The sequence below is a fragment of the Pipistrellus kuhlii genome, unplaced genomic scaffold (genome assembly GCF_014108245.1).
Source record: "Pipistrellus kuhlii isolate mPipKuh1 unplaced genomic scaffold, mPipKuh1.p scaffold_m20_p_14, whole genome shotgun sequence".
Taxonomy (NCBI): Eukaryota; Metazoa; Chordata; class Mammalia; order Chiroptera; family Vespertilionidae; genus Pipistrellus; species Pipistrellus kuhlii.
The window spans coordinates 25,999,207-26,020,459 of NW_023425449.1; the positions used below are offsets into that span (position 1 = coordinate 25,999,207).

The window sequence follows — 21,253 nt, forward strand, 5'->3', positions numbered from 1 at the left end:
CTAAAACAACTGGGAATTATGGGTACAGAACAGAATGCAGGTAAGGGACAAGGTAGAACATTGGTGTTAATGTGATGATTTATATCTATTTCTATTGGGAAGGGTGAAAATATTAAAGCTAGCAAGTTGGGGGAAAAGGCATAGATATATATCACTTTGTATCACTTTAAGTTAAGATGCACTAACCCTACACAACTGGGTGACAAGGGAAGAGGAAGGTAGCTGATATTTTTAACCATTGACCCTAGAAGAATTCAAAGCCGTAAACCATGCAAATGTAAGCAAATATAGTGAATCTCCAGAAGATACTAAGTGAAAAAACACCACACTATTATGTACACGTGCAAACACACCCTCTGAACAACGAGACACACACCCTGGACTCAAACTGCAAAAGTCATCTAAGGATGACAAGTGGGAGGTAGAAGACAGTGGTGGGAGTTGACTTAGCTTTTCTTGTAGTTCATTATTTTTCTAGTAGTACATTATTTTTCTATTGTTTTTAACTATTAAAAAGATTACAGCTTTTACTATGGCTTTTAATTCTCCATGTGGAAGTTAATGTGAAAACTTCCTTTTTGGAGTCAAAATAAATCTAAATTCTGAAGGACTCAAAAGATACAGACCAGCCAGGAAGGTGGAGGGGAATGTTAGAGCCCAGAGGGCACAGGGGCTGAAAGGAAAGCAGGATTGAATATTAGCAGCTGTGTCCTGCTACTTGACTGGATTTGTTTATCAGTTCTAATAGTTTTTGGTGGAATCTTTAGGATTCTCTATACAGGATGTCACCTGTAAATAACAATTTTACTTCTTCCTTCCCAGTATGGGTGGATGTTTCTCTTTCCTCTCTGATTGCTGAGGCTAGGCCTTCCAGAAAGCAGGTTTGAGCTTGGTATTTTGGGAAGAAAGGCCAGGCTAACTGAAAACCTCTTACCTTTATGTCCCTGTATTCTCTCACAGAGTTTTCCTCCAAGAAGGTCCCAAACAAGCAGTTCACCAGACTGACTTCCAGATAAAACAGTGTTTCCATCCCAGATAAAGCACCTGTAAGAAAACCCTCTATATAAAAGACTAACATGCAAAGGGCCCCCATTGGGAGTTCAATGGCTTGCTATAATGTGCACTGACCACCAGGGGACGGTGCGGAACGAAGTTCCCCAACTGGCAGCTGCTAGGGACCCTTCCCATGCATAATTTTTGTGCACTGGACCTCTAGTTTAGAAATAATCATTTCATTATTCATAGAAGAGCTATATTATATTGGCCAAACTAAGCCCAAAGGCACATGCTTATGAATTTGTGTGTAAATGTCTTCACCATTAGTAACCCCAAAAATGTACCTCTGGGGCTTGTCAGAAGTCATAGAAGAGATAAGCATTCCTGTCTGCACGTCTATTACATTCACACAGCTGTCTTCTCCCGTGCTAAGGACATGGCGACTGTCTGTAACACACAGTGATACAGATAAAAGGTTACAACTTCAGAGCATACTACATTATCCTGAGATTTTACTTCTGAGTCTGGTGGCCTAATAATGTTCATTCTCATTTTCCTTGAGCTCCTTGTTTTATTTAACCAATCACTATCTTCTCTTGAAATGCTTCTGTTTTAGAGCATTTGAGATCTTGCTCGCCAACATGTGTCATTGGTTTGGCTCAAATAGGGACAAAAACGGAAATGCTTGTGTTTCTAAGACACTGGGCAGATGCAATTACAAATCTTACAAATTAATTTCTCTAGTGAGTGGAGGAATAAATAATAATAACCAATACAGCTTTTCTAGTAGGAACAAATGCCACAAGTATACTGTATTCTGCCATGAAGACGCTCTAGCTATAGGCAAATTACTTTTATCCTCAAATTGGTTTTCTTTTTACATTCTTATTTCAAAGTACAATAGAAATTCTACTTTGTAGCGTCTGTATTAAAAAGGACAATACTACCTGGGCTAAAAGCAGTGTCGTACACAGTCCCCGAATGGCACGGAATCTGGTGCAGTATGGTGGCCGTCGTGAGGTCCCAGATGGTCACCGTGCCTTCTTTGGTGCCTGAAACCAACAGTGTGCTTGCAGCATTTAAGCTGATGGTATCCACCTGAGGAAGAAAACATCTAAGTGCTCCACTGAGAATTGGGCTCATAAGCTGTGTTTTCCTAGGTCAGTTCCAATATGTGGGCATCATGATACAGATTAAACTCTCTGGTACAGTGTCCTGGTATAGTTCATGCAGATGTGTTTAAACATCACCTATTAAATGATAGCTTAAGAACTAAACTCTTTGTTTGCTAGTGAATAAAATGAAGAGTATTTGGGGAAATGTAATGCTGTTTTAAAATAACCTAAACTTGTCAGTCTAATTCCATGAATGATAAGTTAGAGATGTGCCAAATGGCCTGAAACACAGCTGATGGATGATTTGAGAAATTGGGGGGGGGAGTAAGGCATGAGGGCAGGTAGGTTATACCTAAATAACCATCTTGAATTACATACTAAATATTTGACTTCAGTTGATCTGTCAACCATGCAAACTAGGTATCAATTCCCAGCATCAGAGAAAGGGCAGTACTGGGAGCTAGAACCTAGGATGCTACAGTGGGAACAGCAGCGTGAAAGGGACCAGGTGACAGCCCTGGTTCTGCCCCAGACTGCACACACACGGGCCAAATACAAGGTCAGTGTCCTGGCGGTGAATGTGCATTTTCCTAGAGAGATGGTCCCTTCTACCTTCTGTGTCAGAAAATAGGAAAGACGATGGGGCACATCTTGTTGGCCCAGACAATCTGAGGATATCCAGATATTCAATGTTGTGCTCAGGGAAATAGCAAATGGGAGGAAAAAGGACAAAGTAGACTTGGAAACTCAAAGAACTGGGAGTCTATGATCAGTAAGCAAAAGATCATAAACACATAAGTAAAATCAAGAATCTGGCCCCCAAGTTCCTGGACTTAGCTCAGCTTTCATGCACTCTTGTTGCCCGTACTTAGTACTCACACTGACATCATGTTCCAGCTCAGCCAGCAGGTCAAACTGGTGTCTCTTGGTGCCTGTCATTTCTGCAGGAACACTAGACCACACCTAGGATAGAACAGATGCAGAAGGTATTAGCAAACGTGATATAATAAGAGCATGTCAAATACATTGAAGAACTCTCTTGACTAACCAACATCCATTGAAAATACTTGTCCCAACTACGGAAGCTACCCAATGCTTCCGTGTCCCTTTTCCGCCATTCTGTGCTTACCAAGAGATGCTGGACCTGTGTCCGTTCCCGTCCCTTGCACTTGCTGTTGGAATTACATAATTTAAGCATTGTGTAAACTAAGGATATATGAGCACATAGGTGCTGTAGTGTCTGTTAATGTCTTGAGAAGACTCAAGGCAAGTTACTAAAAAATGACAGATGTAAGCAAGAAACTTGTCTACAAGAATGGGAGGAAAATATTGAAAAAAAATTAGAAGGAACTCTAATGGTTTTAGGTTTTTGCTTTCTTGTTACACAAATGCAGATTGGAAACCGAAAATGATGAGTATTGATATGGTATTCATATATGGTCCTACCTCAGCAGGACAGTGAATAAATGTGCATTTGTATGTTTTAAGTTTAATAAAATGCATTATCTCCTAATGATTCCCCACTTTTCACTTGACATTTTCTGATTAACTCATCAATTGCTAGTCCCAATTGTGTTAGATAAAAGGCGTTGCATTTCTCCCAACACTCAGCAGAACACACAGTAGAAAAATCATGAAAAGTTCCTATTATGTTGCAAAGTATACATTTTTTTTTAAAAAAAAAGCAGTAATATTCAATATCCTTATGTATCACTTACAGGCTTTGTGAAAAATCTGAATTGAACATTTAACAGTTGGTTTGTATTTTTATTATCCAAACATTGTAAGTTAGAAAGTATATATAAACCTTCACAGTAGAATCCCACGATGCAGAATACAGCCTGTTGTCATGCCAACAGATCTTGCTAACAGCATCCTGATGTCCCATTAATGTGCCCTGGCTTCTTCCAAATGCTATAGAATAAAAATAGCTGACATAAAAGATAACGAGAACTATTAGAACAGCATTCAGCTTGATTTTAAGGCTCTTAAACACATATTCAAGAAACATGTTTTATACTTATTAAGGCCCACTAGAATTACAGATTACTTGTTCTCAACACATAAAAATACTGAAAATTTTAATTTAAAACTAGAAATTTCCAAGTCTGGCTAATAGGATTTCACCTCACTTTAAAACACAGAGAAAGAGTCCAATTGGAGAAATTACTAGACTCAAATAATTATGTTCAAATCCAACAGTTTTACCCTCATCCAATATGTGCTCCTTTTTGAGAACAAGTGCCCTGCCAATGGGAGATTGCCCTTTGCTGCTTGGCGTCCCAGAGGCAGTTGCATGTGGGTGGAATGAGAAAGAAGCACGCACAGATACATACACATTATTATCCCATGAGGAACTTATGACAGTGGCATCTCCTGGTAAAAGTAAACAAGACGATAATGCCTGAAATACAAACGATTCAACATTAATAATTACAATAGTAAGTCCCCAACATGGCAAAACCACCATACAAGATTCCCCCAAAATTAATGCTCAGATTCTGTTTATGTCAGCGTTTTGAAACAGTCCCAAGTTTTTTTCAACCGGCTAATTCCAAGCGCAGTGTTTCCTCCCAATGGCAGGGAAGTCTGTATGTCAGGACTGGCCTAATGCTCAGGGCTCTCTGCAAGGCCCTGGAGCATCAGAGGGAAACCTCAGCGGTGGGGGAAGTCACGGGGGAGGTGGCCTGGGGACTTAGGATTACAGATTTATGTGGGTAAGGAAAACTTGCAATGTTCTTCAGGGAATTTCACATCTTTCAGGTGACTTACATTCACAGTAAAACGTCCTCCTTCAGAATCACTGGAGTTCTAGCAGTAGGTAACCCACAAACTGAGAAATGCATTAAGTTACTTAAGTAACACACACACATTCATCCGACAGTTCCCAAAAAGGAATGGTTTGTTAAGAATTCTGCTGGGTAGCAGTTCAAATTGTTTAGGCTATTAATGAAATCACATTATTGTGAGAAAGAGGCAACTTGAAAAAAATTTAAATTTAGAAGTAATCTTAAGGCATTCTCTCAATATCACACAGGAACCAACAATTGTTTTTGTGAGAAACAAAATCCTACCCAATAAAAGAGCAATATGCAAATTAACCATTACTCTGCTATACCACAAGTCATGCCCACCAGCCAATCAGGTTGAGTATGCAAATAAACCCAACCAAGATGGCTACAGCCACAGAGAACAGGAGGGAGGCTTAGGTTTCCCAGGCAACAGGAAGCCAAGCTTTCTGCCTGCCCTAGCTGGCCTAAGCCTCCATTCAAGGCTACAAAGTTTCAATTATAGAAGATAGTACATACCAACAGAAATGGCTGCCAGCCACAGAGTGAGCAGAAGGCTTGGCTCCACTCCAGGCTCCAAAGTTTCAATTGTAGAAGGTAAATTCCAGATACCAGGGCCTGCTCTTGGGTTGCTAGGGGGCGTGGCTGGCCTGCAAACCACCACAGGCCCCTCGCCCAGGCCACCCCACACCCCAAGGGAACCCCCACCCTGATCCGGGACACTTCAGGGCAAACCAGCTGGCTCCCACCTATGCACCAGGCCTTTATCCTATCTGATAAAAGAGTAATATGTACATTGACCATCATTCCAACACACAAGATGGCTGCCCCCATGTAGTCAAAGATCCTGCCCCCATGTGGACACAAGATGGCCAGCAGGGGAGGGAAATTGTGAGGCACCAGGAGGGCAGGGCAGTTGGAGGTAATCAACCATGCAGGGGGGAGGGCAGTTAGGGGTGACCAAGCCACCAGAGGAGGGAAGGTGGGGGCAAACAGGCTGGCAGGGGAGAAGTTAGGGATCAATCAGGCTGGCAGGGGAGTGGTTAGGGGGTGATCAAGCTGGCAGTCAGAAGTGGTGAGGGGCAATCAGGAAGGCAGGCGAGCAGTTGGGAGCCAGCAGTCCTGGATTGTGAGAGGGATGTCCGACTGCCCATTAGGCAGTTTAACACCCCTTGAAGGGACCCAGATTGGAGAGGGTACAGGCTGGGCTGAGGGACAGCCCCCGCTCTATGCACAAATTTCGTGCACTGGGCCTCTAGTGTTGCTATAGAGTGTGTATAAAACAAAGTGCTACAGGATTTCTATCATGATTAGAAATGAAAATGAACTCACCAAATCTGAAAATGATATACTTCTTTGTAGCATTTTGGATTCTGTGGAAAACATTTTCAAGGTGTAATCTGAAAATGAAGAGACACAGGTAAGAACTTCCTGCCTCTTACAGGATGACGATGACAACGATGCTGCCTTCTTCCGTGCTGGGGAGTGAGCTCTCTCTGCCCTTCCCCTTGACGTTTGGGAAACCTCAGCAACGGAAAGGCCTTCCTCAGGACCGTTTTTGGCAAACCACAATGACGTCTTATGGTAATATGCCACAAATCAATTGCTCTGAGCTTATTTTAAGTGGGGGCAGCACATGTAAGTACAGTCCTTGACCCTAGAGTCCCGGAACTTAGATGCTACCATTTTTTCAGGTGGGAAAACATACCTTGTGACGTCGTAAAGACGGATGAGCCATTGCAAGAGACTGCTATTCCAGTAACCGCCCTGTTGGAAAACAAAGTTTTATGAATGACCTCCATTGTGCACTAGGACACTGGTCTCCTTCAAGCCCTTGGTTTAATTTTACCGAGTTTGTGATTTTTTTTTTTTCTTCACAGCTTGCCTGCTGTATCTGTCCCACCTGACAACCTGCCATTACCAAAGCATCACTAGGCAACTTCCAATTTTGTTCTGGCAGAACTTGTGGCTAGAAAACACTCCCACTCTTAGCTTCCCGAGCTGCCACAATCAAAGTGGAACACATTTCCGACAGTTGGAAAACTGCTTCACTTCCCTTCTATTTGACCATCCCCCAAGGACTGAAGCTTGTATTTAAAAATCAGTTCCCCTGCTTGAATGCTGAATTGAATTTACCAGAGTCTGCATAATGATGAGACCACTGTCCAGACAGAACCAGTCTAGCAGATCCTGTTAAAGGCTTACCCGTGTCTTCACGGCCTTGGATTGATGTTATTTAGAGAAGCTGAGAAAAGGCCATTGTTTACAGTGAATACATAATTATTATATTTTATTAATTTTTACAGAGAGGAGAGAGGGATAGAGAGCTAGAAACGTCGATGAAACATCAACCAGCTGCCCCTTGCACACCCCACACTGGGGATGTGCCTGCAACCAATGTACATGCCCCTGACCGTAATCGAACCTGGGACCCTTCAGTCCGCAGACCGACGCTCTACCACTGAGCCAAACTGGTTTCGGCGAGAAAAGGCCATTGTTACAGTGAATAAGGAACCATATATTCTTTTCAGGAAGTTGCACTCTGATTTTAAACCACTAATCTAAAGTAAACTGGCGTGTTTCACCCAGGTGATTTCAAAAATGTCAGACAGGATGTCTATGGTGGAGGAGCAGGACACTGAGCCTGGTCTGGGGGTGTTTTTTTTTAATCTGTAACAGGATGGATCAGGTGACTTCGGTGCTTCTCAAGTCTTTCTACCAAAGTATAAAAATATCCCTAATAGCAGAGAACAGGGAACCTCTGTAACCCCTCCAGGTCCAGCAGGAAGCCCAATGTCTTGGAAATAGTTATAATTTTTAAAATTCTAGGTGGACCGACTATAGAAATGAGAACATGGGAGGCAGACACAAATCCATTTTGTTCCAAAAGTTCTCTTGCCACATTGACATCAGAAGGCTGATCACTATAAACACTTGGAGGAGATAAACAAAAACAAAAAAACACACAATCAAGATGAAAGAGAGCTTCCCCCTTGATTCAGCTTAAAACAATTAAAAAAAATACATATATTTTTATTGATTTCAGAGAGATAGAAACATCAATGATGAGAATCACCAATAAGCTGCCTTCTGCACACCTCCTATTGGGGATCAAGACTGCAACCTAGGCAATGTGCCCTGGCCAGGAATCAAACAGTGACCTCCTGGTTCATAGGTTGATGCTCAACCACGCAACCACACCGACCTGGTTTTAAATAATTTCACCCTAGGCCAAGACGTCAGCTTCCGGGAGGACAACACAGACATTCTTACTTTTTGTGGAGTTTATGTTGCTCGTGCAACTGCAGTTTTGCTATGTTATTCCAGGCCAGTTTTTTGCTTTCTTCAGTCAGGTCCTCAAAAGACTCTTCCCCTGGAGAGAGCACATTAGGTTATGGCCACATGAGTCAACTCCATCACTAACAAGCATCACAGATAACAACACATCAGAGTCACACTGTCTTCTATTCAAATAAAGCAACCATGGAAACAAAACAGCCCACCAAAATGTAATAGCTTTGAAATGTACTAGATAGCTCTGTGTTAAGGAAAAATAATGAAGTGTATAGTAGAAATAAAAACCATTCGGAAAGATTAAAAAGTATATTTAAATACTAGAGTATTTTGTTACATTTATCAATGCTTGCCCCTAATAGAAGAACTTCAGGAAATACAAGACCGAATAACCATTTCCTTGTCAATAATATTGGCAAACATCTGAGGGTTCACTAAGAATGCTGCAGTTGTTTTGGTTTTGAGGGGGAGAAAGCAAAGATGCAGGCAATTTCTCCAAGAGCTCCTGGCCAGGACTGAGGAATCGTTTACTTCCGTTTTCAGTAGGGCTGGAACAATTATCCTCTAAAATAATCACAAGACAGCGGTGTGAGCCTGGTGAGTCAGCAGAGCAAGGGTTTAAGAGGTGTCACAAGATAATCCTGTGATCTTTATGACTTAACTCTGTTGGGTTATCTCGCTTAGAGACATACTCCCAAGCCAGCCTTGGGTCCTGTGACTCTAGTGAGCTATTCCTCCACAGTTTGAGAGCATGCTCACTGCAGCAGTGTGTGCCCACAAAGTCTGAATGGGCCTGGTACAGGAGCAGAAGTGGAGATAATTAAGAAGTGATTTTGCTCCTGAAGTTCCACAGAGTGTAAAAATCCTGAGAGCCAGTAGGTTGGTTGCTTGGAGGCTGTTTTAGGTGAAACATTAAACACTAAAACAAGGGTAACTGGATGAAAGTGTGGGAACAGTCCGCCTTTTCCAAATACTAGATGTGAGGACAGTGTCACGTTCATCTTAGCACCTAGCATGCGCCTGGCACAGAACAGATACTTAGCAAATGTTTGTCAAATGCTTGACTAATACAATAAAATAAAGGAAGCAGAGCACCTTGAATTCAAGGTCTGTAAGCTGGGGATGGAGAGAGGAATCAGAAATGGAGGAAGTAATTTTGGGGAAAGAGTAGGGCAGAGGGTGACTGTTAAAGCACCAGGTGGCCAGGATGTATCAATAGAAAGAGTCAAACACCAGCTGGGAAAAGCACAGAGAAGAAATGGAACCATAACCATCACAGTAAAGATCCTGCCAGGCTTCGATTTTCAGAAACAAAACGCCAACAAAAAAACAGGTGGTTGGATTTTTGTTTTTGTTTTTCCAGAGGACCACCAATAAGATGTTAAAAACATTTTCTCTAAGCAGCACAACATTCATGTTTCCTCTTCAGCATCGTCAGAAACGACGTAAAGAAAAACGAAAGGTGCTCACATTTATTTTCTTTGCAAAATTTACCTGGAGAATCCGATATGGAAACGTTATCACAGGAGGTTTGGGGCAAACTTTTGAACTTCTCGGTGATCCTTTGAGGATGTGGTGTCACAAAGAGCTGTTTTGGTGTCTGCCCAAATTCCAAGATTTGGGTCAGCATGGCTACTTTCTCGTCAGGATCCTCGATCCTTTAGGACAGAACACAAATAATGCCGTGAGCCCCTGGGTTCCAGTTTCCTGCAAGCACACATTTCAGATAGAACAGATCAACAGGAGAGAGCTTCAAACACTCACTGTGTATCAGGATGGTCTAAACCAGTGGTTCTCAACCTTCCTAATGCCGCGCCCCTTTAATGCAGTTCCTCATGTTGTGGTGACCCCCAACCATAACATTATTTTTGTTGCTACTTCATAACTGTCATTTTGCTACTGTTATGAATCGTAATGTAAATATCTGTGTTTGTTTGTTTGTTTTTTCCTTGTTTTTTTTTAAGCTTTTGCTATTTTTTTTTTTAATATATTTTGATTTTTTACAGAGAGGAAGGGAGAGAGAGAGTTAAAAAACATCGATGGGAGAGAGTCATCGAGCAGCTGCCTCTTGCAGGCCCCCCTTCTGGGGATGTGCCTGCAACCAAGGCACATGCCCTGGACCGGAATCGAACCCAGGACCCTTCAGTCTGCAGGCTGACACTCTATCCACTGAGTCAAACCGGTCCTGACAAAATCTGTGTTTCTTGATGGTCTTAGGCAATCCTGCTAGTGGTTCTCAACCTGTGGCTGCTATAGAGCCTAAGACCATTGGAAAACAGATATTTACATTACAATTCATCAACAATAGCAAAATTACAGTTATGAAGCAGCAACGAAAATAATTTTATGGTTGGGGGTCACCACAACATGAGAAACTGTATTAAAAGGTCGCAGCAATAGGAAGGTTGAGAACTGCTGGTCTAAACCTTAGCAAAGATTTTTAAAAAACTTTTTTTCCTGAGGCTCAGTAACTCACATAATAGTAAAAGCAAGATACAATTCATAAATTTTCCATATCTTAACATTATCCAATAAGCGCATCAATCATTCAGTTAAAGAGGTATTTTGTTCAAGTAGAAGTTCCTTCTAGACATAAGTACCTGTTCAGGTCCACACCTCCTTCATAGGTCAGGGGGTGAAATACTGGAAGGAGAGAAGGAAAACACCATTGAGAGATGTACTGCCGAGTTAGACACTCTGTTCAAAATTTTAAAACCCAGTAACAACTTTAAACTTTTATTCCAAGTAACTGATTCTCACTCTGCAAAAAAGACTAATAAGATCCGACTTTCAGTCAATATCAACTTGAATTATCTATCCTTGGCTGAGCAGAAATCTCACTGGCAGGTCAGAGGACCTGTTATCTCAGTGTTTTTCTCGGTCAGCTTTATTTTCCCCTGAGGGGAAGAAGGTCACCCTGCCCTCTGCTCTGTCTGTGAGAAATCAAGCCAGAATTTCCAGCTCCACTTCCTCGTCATCAACGCTGAGAAACTTGGAGGCAGGTGAGAACCCAGACAGATGAGTAGGTACATTACTGCAGGTTTCTTTCAGCACAACTCAAAGGAAACTCTGGGGCCCTTCATAGCAACGGAGGTCGCTGTTCCATCATGTCCTGATGGAATTTTAATTGAAAAAAAAAACTTTTTTACTTCACTTTTTTTTTTTAATTATTAAATTATTATCTGTGTACATATCTTACATTCCCCTCCACATTTTTGAATGGGATCGCGGGTACTTGCTAAAATGAGAAGACCTCTTGCTGAAATAGATGTTCTTTAGGCAAAAGGACTTCCTCCTCTGTTACCTAGTATCTAAACCAGGGTCCTGAGCCAGTAGGCACTGTTCGCTGACAGAAGTTTCTGCTGAAGGAATAAACTTGACTACTCGGCCCTCATTTTGTTTTTGTTTCATTTTCATCAAACACTAGATGAGCTTCCAGTGACTATGACATACCATTATGGGCCCCCACAGCCTCGCTTCCCTTTTGCTTGTAGCCAAACACCAGGTCAATCCACTCGTGAAGGTGCTCGGACACATAATTGCTTTCCAGCGCCTCTTTGCTCTTCTGGAGAAAGTCCTCGGGGCCTGTTAGATCAGACTCTATCAGAACATGGCAGCATCCGCTTTGTTTTCCCTCGTTTCTGCCCTCTACCCACATGTACACAAAGATTCTCGGATGGGCAGGAGGCACGTATTTCTTAATGACGTTGTGCCCCCATCACATCAACTATACATTTTTGTCGTGAGAAAAAGTGGCAAAATCATTTCCCCAACATTTAGGTCTTGCAGAGAGCACCTGGGAAGGCACGTGGGCATTTCTTTAATTATGGTCAGCTGAATCCAGTGGTGTTGGCAAAACCACGTCCTAGAAACAGGCTTTACCAGAGGCAGGAGTGTTGTCAGCCTGACCTTCAGCCCAGGTGCCAGGAGGTGGGTTTTGTTCTTTAAATCCAGCCAAGCACCAGGAATGAATACAACTCGGCCCACTCAAGAATGCACATACTGCCGAAACTGGTTTGGCTCAGAGGAATGAGCGTCAGCCTGCGGACTGAAAGGTCCCAGGTTCCATTCCGGTCAAGGGCATGTACCTTGGTTGCGGGCACATCCCCAGTAGAGGATGTGCAAGAGGCTCATCGATGTTTCTCTCTCATTGATGTTTCTTGCTTTCTATCCCTCTTTCTTCCACTCTATAAAAACTCAGTAAAAAGTATTTAAAAAAAAAAAAAAAGAAAAGAAAAAGAATGCACATACTCTTCTTTGTCTTGACTTTCAGTAAAACTTCCTGTTTTTTGCTGTATAAAATAAGCACGCTATATTGGCTCTGGGTCCCTGTCCCTGTCAGAGGACAGTGGTCCCACCCAGCCCCAGCTTTTTCCTTCCATCTCTGTGTCTGTCTCTTTCTTTCATTTTCTCAATCCCCAGCAGTCCCTACTCAGAAACCGGATCGCTCTCTAGCCATGCTGGATGCGGAGAAGAGAGAAATATTTACAAGGTGTCTCAAATATGTCAATATTTTTACAGCCTAGATTCACAGAATATTTTTTATTTAGAATCAGACTGATCTTGCCTCATTTAGGTAGAGAATTACACTGTCATTCTTCAATTCTAGGCAACTAAATAATTAATCGCACTGAAACTGCACTGCCAGGGAAGGAATTTCTGAAGGCCACACACAGTGCTGAGGTACTCACTCCGTGCCCAAGGCGGAAGTTCCACGTCATCCACCATCTGGCCTCCTTGTCTCTTCCCCAAATCCAACTTCAGACTATTGACTAAGAAGCTGACATCATCGCCATAGAATTCTGGAATCAACTGAAGGTTCCAGGTGGAAAAAGAAAAAAGAAAAAAAAAAATAGCAACAAACATTTTTTAAAGCAGTTAGAAAACACCAGCCCCATGAATCATTAACTCTTTAAACTGCTTACCTCTTTAAAATCTGTGGCACCATCCAAGCAATTTTTCCAAGTTTCTGCAATACTAAATAAAATTAAAAAAAAAAATTAAAAGGATTTTAACTCAAGGGTATAGAAACAGCAGCCACAGAGCTTTCTCTGCACTCTGTTCTACCTATATTACCTATATCAACTCATTCTCTCCTTAACTCAATCCCCCTTTCACAGAAGAGAAAAATCCTAGGGTCACAGGGGAGAGGTGGGAGTGGGTGTGGAGTCAGAAAAGGCCCAGATGGAATGTCTACAAGTCCATGCCAGGAGCCTCTGCACTCACCGCCTCATTGAAGGACCAATGCAGGCAGGTGCTTAAACACTAGAAAATTAGCACAACTATTTTAACAGCTCATCTCAAAAAGGAGTTATAAACAAATGTGCAGAGCTTAAACGATTGGAAAGACACAGACCAAAGATTAATGAAAATTCTCTCAGTGTGGCCCTAACCGGTTTGGTTCAGTGGATAGAGTGTTGGACTAAGGACTGAAAGGTCCCGGGTTCGATTCCGGTCAAGGGCTCATCCTCAGTAGGAGAGGTGTGCAGGAGGCAGCTGATCAATGTTTCTCTCCCATAGATGTTTCTAACTCTCTAGTCCTTTTCCTTCCTCTCTGTAAAAAATCAATAAAATATATTTTTTTAAAGTCTCTCAGTGTGGACAGATGTTAACTGAACTTTATTTTCCTCTTTATATTTTCTGATTTTTTTTGAAAAGTATTACTTTTATAATTTAAAAAAAGCTACTTACAGACCCACAGGGAATTATATTCAACTCATAGCAAAATTATTGACCTATGAACCAGGAGGTCACAATTCGATTCCCGGTCAGGGCACATGCCCATGTTGTGGGCTAAAATCCCCAGTGTGAAGTGTACAGTAAGTAGCTGATCAATGATCGTCTCATTGGTGATGTTTCTATCTCTCTCTCCTTCTCCCTTCCTCTCTGAAATCAATAAAAATATATTTTTAAAAATTACTTAAAATAATGAAATAATGTTGGAAACACCCTGAATGTCCAACAATAGAGAAACAGTTAAAATATATTCTGGCATACACTAGGATGTGATCTAATAACTTAAAAAGTGAGACTATTTAAAAAAAAACATCTTATAACATAGGGAAAACTTCAAGATCTAATGCGATACAAAAAGTGGGACAAAAACTATTTAAAATACATTCAGATTTACACACACAACTAGAAAAAGCCTAAAAGGATTAGATATAACAATCAATGATTCTTTTTGAATATCTTTACACTTTTGGCCCGGTATAGTTTTTTTTTTTAAACAAACATATTGTGCATATATAATTAGGAAGTTTTAAAAAATGGTGGGTGAGGCATTTGTGTCAAACCTGTTGAACATCCTATCTGCGTTATCAAATCTTCCATTCTGTAGGCACAGCATATGCTCTGGTGCTGGAGGGGGAAAAGCGGAGTTAATGAGACACAGGTTCCCTGAAGAGTCCACGTGAAATAGCACTGACGCGGGTTGAGGATGAAGAGTCTTACCGATCCTGACAAGATAGAACAGCACGTAACCCGGGGATGAGTAGTGACTGCCGTACATGAACTTCGGCTCCGGCATCTCCTGGTAGCGTGCCTACGATACAGGAGGGAAAAAAAAGATTAAGTGTTGGCTATGAAAATAACAAGTCACTGAAACCGGTTTGGCTCAGTGGATAGAGCATTGGCCTGCGGACTGAAAGGTCCCGGATTCCATTCCAGTCAAGGGCGCGTACCTTAGTTGCGGGCGCATCCCCAGTAGGGGGTGTGCAGGAGGCAGCTGATCAATGATTCTCTCTCATCGGTGTTTCTAGCACTCTATCTCTCTCTCTTCCTCTCTGTAAAAATCAATAAAATATATATTTTAAAAAAATAAATAAAAATAACAAGTGACTCATGTAGTAAAAGCCTAGAAGAAATCACGGCATGAGTACATTATACTCCTTAATTTCTTTCTTACATAGGAAAAGGAAAGATAAAAAGCGGGTGGAAAATCTGAAGAGACACAGCATTCCCATAACAAGTATTTTGGTTTTCTTGAAGCAGTGGTAACCATGTTGGGATGGGGGAATGGAAGGTGGAAGGGATTTTAGGCAACTTTTGTGCTGTTTACTAAAGAGAACCCTTCAGGAAAGTACGTTAGTACGTTGGTAATCAGGTCAGCCTCCACTTCCTGTATTGTAGGCAAAAAAAAAAAAAAGAAGCAAATAGTGAGCAGCTAAATTCACTGGGGAAGCCAGCAGGCACAGGGGTGGGGGGAAGTAAGAGTGAAAACAAAACACATGAACCCTCTGGACATGTTTGCACTAAGTCTGGATGAAATGAGTTTCAGTTACTATGAAAACATGGGCCTGGTTCAGGAAGTTCCTTTTAGACGTACCAGCAGTCTCTCCAGTCGCTCCTTATTTAGGGCCCCTACTGGCTTCCCCAAATCCCGGAAGGTTCCTGGATTTGACAAATCTACATAAGTAAATACATTGTAAAAGATTAATTAATTAGAATAAATAAAGCAAGCAAACCTATACTTAACAATATTACTGCCATGAACTGATTCACATGTACACATTTTATTTCCACAAAATAAACAGTTTTAAAAAACGGAGATAGACCCTTTAGGATTGCAGTATTTCTGGTAGTTACTTATACAGCTGTAAAGGTGAGAATTTTGAGTATTAATTTAGCAACATCCCTTCTCAGAAGTGATTTCCAATTTGAAAACATAAATATGGATTTTTTTTAAAGGCCTACTGATAAAAGCTATATTCCAAGTAAAACAACAACAAAAAACAAAGTTTAAAAGCACATTATTGCCAAAACTGGTTTAGCTCAGTGGATAGAGCATAGGCCTGTGAACTGAAAGATCCCAGGTTCCATTCCGGTCAAGGGCATGTACCTCGGTTGCGGGCACATCCCCAGTAGGGGGTGTGCAAGAGGCAGCTGATCTGTTTCTCTCTCATTGATGTTTTTAACTCTCTATCCTTCTCTCCCTTTCTCTCTGTAAAAAATCAATAAAATATATTTTTTAATAAAATAAAAGCCCATTATTCTTCTACTAAGATTTACTTTTTAAGTTTGAATTACAGCAAATATACACTTTAATAACAGCATAATTTGAGAACTGAGGACCTGAGTATTATCAGAGAAATAAATTATCATATTCCTAGAAAGTTTGTTATCTCTTTCAAGTACAGAGTTCAATAAGTGAAATTTCCAAAGGAATTTATTGTTCACACTATATAATTTTTAAGTATTAAAAAATAAAATCACAATACAATCACTATTTTTGTTAAAATAATTTGATGAGAGAAGTACATATACCACAAAATTAAAATGGTTACCTCTCAGTAATGTAATAATTATTTCCTTTTAAAAATATTTTAGTACATTCTAAATGTCCTATAATGAACAGTTATTAGTTTGTTAATCACATTTAAATGTAAATTTTAAAATAGGATAATCTGAGACAATGTTCAAAGTGAAAAACTACAGCATTTCAAAACTTGGTATTTATAGATAGTAATGATTATATGGCTTAAAATTATATGCATATGGGGTGGGGGTGACCGGGGAGAGGCCAATGGGGGGGGGAAAGGAGACCTATGTAATACTATATGTGATACTTTAAACAATAAATAATTTTTAAAATTATATGCATACTAGAGGCCTGGTGCACAAAATTCATGCATGGGGGGTTCCCCTCAGCCCAGCCTGCACCCTCTACAATGAGGGGCCCTTTGGGGACACCTCTCTCACAATCTGGCACAACTGGCTCCTAATCACTAACCTGTCTGACTGATCAACCCTAACTGCTCCCCTGCCAGCTTGATTGCCCCCAACTGCCTTCCCCTGCTGACCAGTTTGCCCCCAATAGCCCTCTACTGCAGGCCTAGCTGCCCCCAACTGCCCTCCCCTGCCAACCTCATTGCTCCCAACTACCCTCTCCTGCCAGCCTGATCACCCTAAATGCCTCTACTACCATGGCTTTGTCCAGAATGAAGTCAGACATCCAGAAGATGGTGGACCCGGTCTAATTAGCATATTACTTTTTTTTTATAAGTATAGATTTCCTGGGCATGTCCTTTAAGAATATGTGAGTACTATTTTTTGGATTAAGAAAATTAAGAGACAGTGGAGAAAACAAAACAAAAAACCCACATATAACTTATATTAATATTGAAATGACAACTAGCAATCTTTAGTAATAAAGTTAAAATGGGTTCTAATCTATTCATAGATCACATCCTAAGTCTACGACAAACCATGATTCTCGCCTGTAAGAGGAGCTGGGAGGCACTCACCCAGCTCGGAGCTGCAGTAGTCGCTGATCACCCAGGGGAACACCGGGTACTGGGACAGGTCATTGCAGCTGCGGTCGGCCAGGTTGTTGAGGTGCAGCAGGTACTGGTAGTTGGAGAGGTGGCCGCGCTGCCACTGCAGCGTATATCTCTCGGCCGTGCGCTCCGCCACGTGGTGCTCTGCGGAGGACAGGCCGGCATGGTCACCACCGAGCGTGGCAGACGCTGGCCAAGTTTTACTTAGCAAGGACACACTGGATACTTTAAGTGAGGTCTTTTCAATGCATTTTTGAGAAGTGCATTTTAAGAAGAAAAAATAAAAGGTACAGTTTGTTTTCGCTTCACTGTACACCAGAAGCGCAAACAAAATTAAGATGGTATTAATAAAAATCCCAACATCTACTTTTAGAAGCCATTCTATTCTAGTCATCTAGCAACTTTGTAAACAAGAATAATTACAGTCAGCCATACAAATTACTATATGTATGCCTGAAAAGAGAAATACAGGTGTTCCTCTAACTAGGGTAAGAAAATTCACACTTTCCATGGAAGACTGAGGAAATACTAATTAAAAGCAAATTCAGTCCCACGGGTATTATACTGAGCCTCGAGGTTCACATGTTTCTTTTGTATCGTTTTCTAGCGTCGGGATTAAGACCACAATTAATGAACACAAACACATGACTGGAGAGCTCACTGCCTCTCACATTAAGGAACTGAATCTCGGTTTTCATAAACTAATATAAGACATGACTGGACATAGAAATAACTAAGGGGAGTCTTTATAATCCATTCAATTTATGTGTTGTTAAAATAAAAAATTTTTAAAATATATTTATCAAGTTTTTAAAACACGTAATAAAACTATTGCCAAAATTCAATTATGTTTCTTTTGTTTTTGTTTTTTTTAAATGCCAACTGTAGTTACTATGGAGAAGCAATGGGAAGAACCACAGAAGGGTGGTTCCAGATCCAGCCTTTTTCTTTTCCCTTCTCTTATTTCCTATCCTGGCCACTTAGGAGTTGAACTATCTTCCTATGAATAGAACAACGAAGGGTAAACACCAGACCTAGATACGTGGCAATATAAAAATAGAGTTCATCTCGATCTTGAGGGTCGTAGAACTTTAGGTAGATGTCAGAACACAGGTCATTTTCTGTGCAAAACACTTCCAATCCCTACACATTCAGAAAGAAAGGAATAAAACAAATAGCATTTCATTAATCTTGCAATTGCAATATAAGCTATACAATCACAAAAGCCTTCCGATTAAACATTTACATTTTATTTTACTTGTAGCTCTTGTATTCATGTTCTCCAGCTTTAAATTTGATTCATATATATATATATATATATATATATATATATATATATTTTTTTTTTTTTTCCTTGAGAACAAGACCTGTATCTTTAAATTTTGTAAAATTCCTTTTAGTGTTAATCATTTTTATTGATAAAACCTTTTGTGAATTTAGTATTTTGAAACTCAGAATTGGCTGATCCATGTCTTCAAACATCTTCAAATATAAATGTTTAGCTTTCTATTATAATTAAATTATGTCAATCTAACGAACTGATACTTGAATAACTATTCAACTAATAACTTGCAGTTATTTTTTAAAATATGTTTTTACTGATTTTAGAGAGAGAGAGAAGAAGAAGGAGAGGAAGAGAGAAACATTGATAACTGACTGCCGCCTGCACGTGCCCTATTGTAGACTGAGTCAGCAACCAGGCATGTGCCCTGACTGGGAATAGAACAGGCAGGATGATGCCCACCCAAATGAGCCACAACGGGCAGGGCGACTTGCAGTTATCCTTAAGAAAACTCAGCTTTGTGAATGTTGTATTCATAAGCCTGAGGTAGGACAGGAATAGACAAAGAAATGACAAAAGCAGACTTGTTCTTGGTTCAAATACAGACTTTTACCATTTACTAGTTAAGGAACAGAGGAACTCTTAGAATCTCAATTTCTTTATAAAAATAGAATATCATCTACCACACAGGGACTGTTATAACAACAAATATTGTACATAAATTTCCCAGGACACAGAAAACACTTAATGTCAATTTCTTCTCTTTTTCTGACTGTGTCTTTATACCCAAAGGAGGTAATTTTCAATAGTATACGTCCATAATTCTCTACTAGCACTATAAATGAAGAGTATCCTTTTAAGTTAAATAAGTAGGAAAAGCCAAAAATATTCCCACAGCAGCCTTCCTGTGCAGAGAAAGGAGTTATTCCTTTACAAATGTCTAACTCCCTTATAAGTATATTTCCAGTAGGACATGATCTCACTCATCTAGGGGAAATGGTGAACAACATAGACTGATGAACAAGAACAGACCCAGAGATAAGGAGCCATGAGTCAGACTGTTGGATCTCAAAGGGAGGGTGGGGATAAAAGGGAGAGATCAACCAAAGGACTTGTGTGCACACATATGAGCCTAACCAGTGGTCAAGGACAATAGCGGGGTGAGGGCATAAGGGGGAGTAGGGGATTGGAATGGGGGGTTGAGGACAAGTATGTGATACCTTAATCAATAAAGAAATGAATTAAAAAAAAAATTCTAGCTCATCCAAAAGAAAGAGCAGCAGGACCCAGAGTCCACTTGCTTACAACACAACATACTTACAAGTCCAGACAGGCCACGGGGGTTTATACATTAACAGCTCACTGGTTAAACTGAAACGAGGACAACCATTCACCTGGGACTGGCATGCCACTTGAACTCACCAGAGGCATGAGGCCGTGCCTCCTCTTGTAAATGCGGCAGATGTCCTGGAGTGTGATCTGGACCACGGGCTTCTGTAAAAGCAAAGAGACCATCTCAAAGGTCAACATTCCGACACAGTTAGAGGAAGTGGGTCTTTAGTATCAGAACAAGGAACCAGATGACCAAATCTTGCCTTCCTGATGTTACAAGGTGAACAACTGGAAAGAGATCTTAAAGAAGACGTATCTGGTTTAACATTCCAGCCTGCCCCCCCCCCCTTTTTTTTCTTTGGCTTTGTGACCTTGGACAAGTCTCCCAACCTCCATTTGGCACCAAAAACATGGCAATGGCAGGTTATCGCAAGGGTGTTGAGTGTTAATGGAATACTAAAGGATTGGTACAGAACCTGGCTGGTGTGACTCAATGGTTAAGCATCTGCCCATGAACCAAGAGTTCACTAGTTCGATTCCCAGTCAGAGCACATGCCTGGGTTGCAGGCTCAATCCCCAGGAGTGGATGTGCAGGAGGCAGCCAACTGATGATGTGTTTTTCTCTCATCAATATTTCTCTTTATCCCTCTCCCTTCCTCTCTCTCTAAAAATCAATAAAAAACATTTTTTTTTTAAAAAAAAGGATTCATTACAGATAAACTCTCAGGAATTTTTCTATCCTTTTATAGAGCAATGGTTTCCTTAGTACTCACTCATCTTGTTTTAGAACTTTTGTCTCCTTAAAAACTATCAGGTATTAAGGCTCACGGATAATTATAGTATAAAGCAGAGCTTCTAAACTTTTTCTTTCATAAGGAGGGCAATTTTCTTCCTTCTTGAAAACCTTAAAATGCTAGTAAGAGATGAATGAGGTTAGAAAAGACAGTGAGACTGGCTAAAAGGTGACAAGTTCATTTTCTTATTTCTGAGTAGAAGGGAATCAATGCTCATACCATGAATCCTGAAGCTATGGCACATACTCCTATTTTCCCAAAAGTTGTTGACCCTGAGCCATAGTAACAGTAGTGGGTAAGCCCATGTTATTGCTGGGCTAGAGAATGCCCATCAGCAATGTGCATGGCTTCCATCAGAGGGTTTGGCAAGAGT

At 40.8% G+C, this 21,253-nt stretch overlaps 1 protein-coding gene and 1 long non-coding RNA gene across 3 annotated transcripts in view; one reads left to right on the forward strand and one right to left on the reverse strand.

Moving 5' to 3' along the window:
- NSMAF (neutral sphingomyelinase activation associated factor) overlaps positions 1-21,253 on the reverse strand; it is a 49,686-nt gene that overhangs the window by 2,330 nt on the left and 26,103 nt on the right. For both annotated transcript variants that reach the window (XM_045581431.1, XM_045581430.1), the window contains 20 exons: positions 20,177-20,248; positions 18,507-18,615; positions 17,440-17,616; positions 15,522-15,601; positions 14,648-14,738; positions 14,491-14,554; positions 13,120-13,171; positions 12,886-13,006; positions 11,648-11,779; positions 10,795-10,837; positions 9,665-9,852; positions 8,174-8,273; positions 6,609-6,667; positions 6,233-6,300; positions 4,448-4,515; positions 3,919-4,042; positions 2,991-3,074; positions 1,944-2,094; positions 1,341-1,443; positions 935-1,044 (listed from right to left, as the gene is read on the reverse strand). In XM_045581431.1, the coding sequence (XP_045437387.1) occupies positions 935-1,044; positions 1,341-1,443; positions 1,944-2,094; positions 2,991-3,074; positions 3,919-4,042; positions 4,448-4,515; positions 6,233-6,300; positions 6,609-6,667; positions 8,174-8,273; positions 9,665-9,852; positions 10,795-10,837; positions 11,648-11,779; positions 12,886-13,006; positions 13,120-13,171; positions 14,491-14,554; positions 14,648-14,738; positions 15,522-15,601; positions 17,440-17,616; positions 18,507-18,615; positions 20,177-20,248 (1,996 nt within the window). The remainder of the gene's footprint in view (positions 1-934; positions 1,045-1,340; positions 1,444-1,943; positions 2,095-2,990; positions 3,075-3,918; positions 4,043-4,447; positions 4,516-6,232; positions 6,301-6,608; positions 6,668-8,173; positions 8,274-9,664; positions 9,853-10,794; positions 10,838-11,647; positions 11,780-12,885; positions 13,007-13,119; positions 13,172-14,490; positions 14,555-14,647; positions 14,739-15,521; positions 15,602-17,439; positions 17,617-18,506; positions 18,616-20,176; positions 20,249-21,253) is intronic.
- On the forward strand, positions 11,773-13,178 carry LOC118718289. Its single transcript, XR_004987747.2, has 2 exons — positions 11,773-11,974; positions 12,687-13,178. It is a non-coding gene; the product is annotated as an uncharacterized LOC118718289 (long non-coding RNA).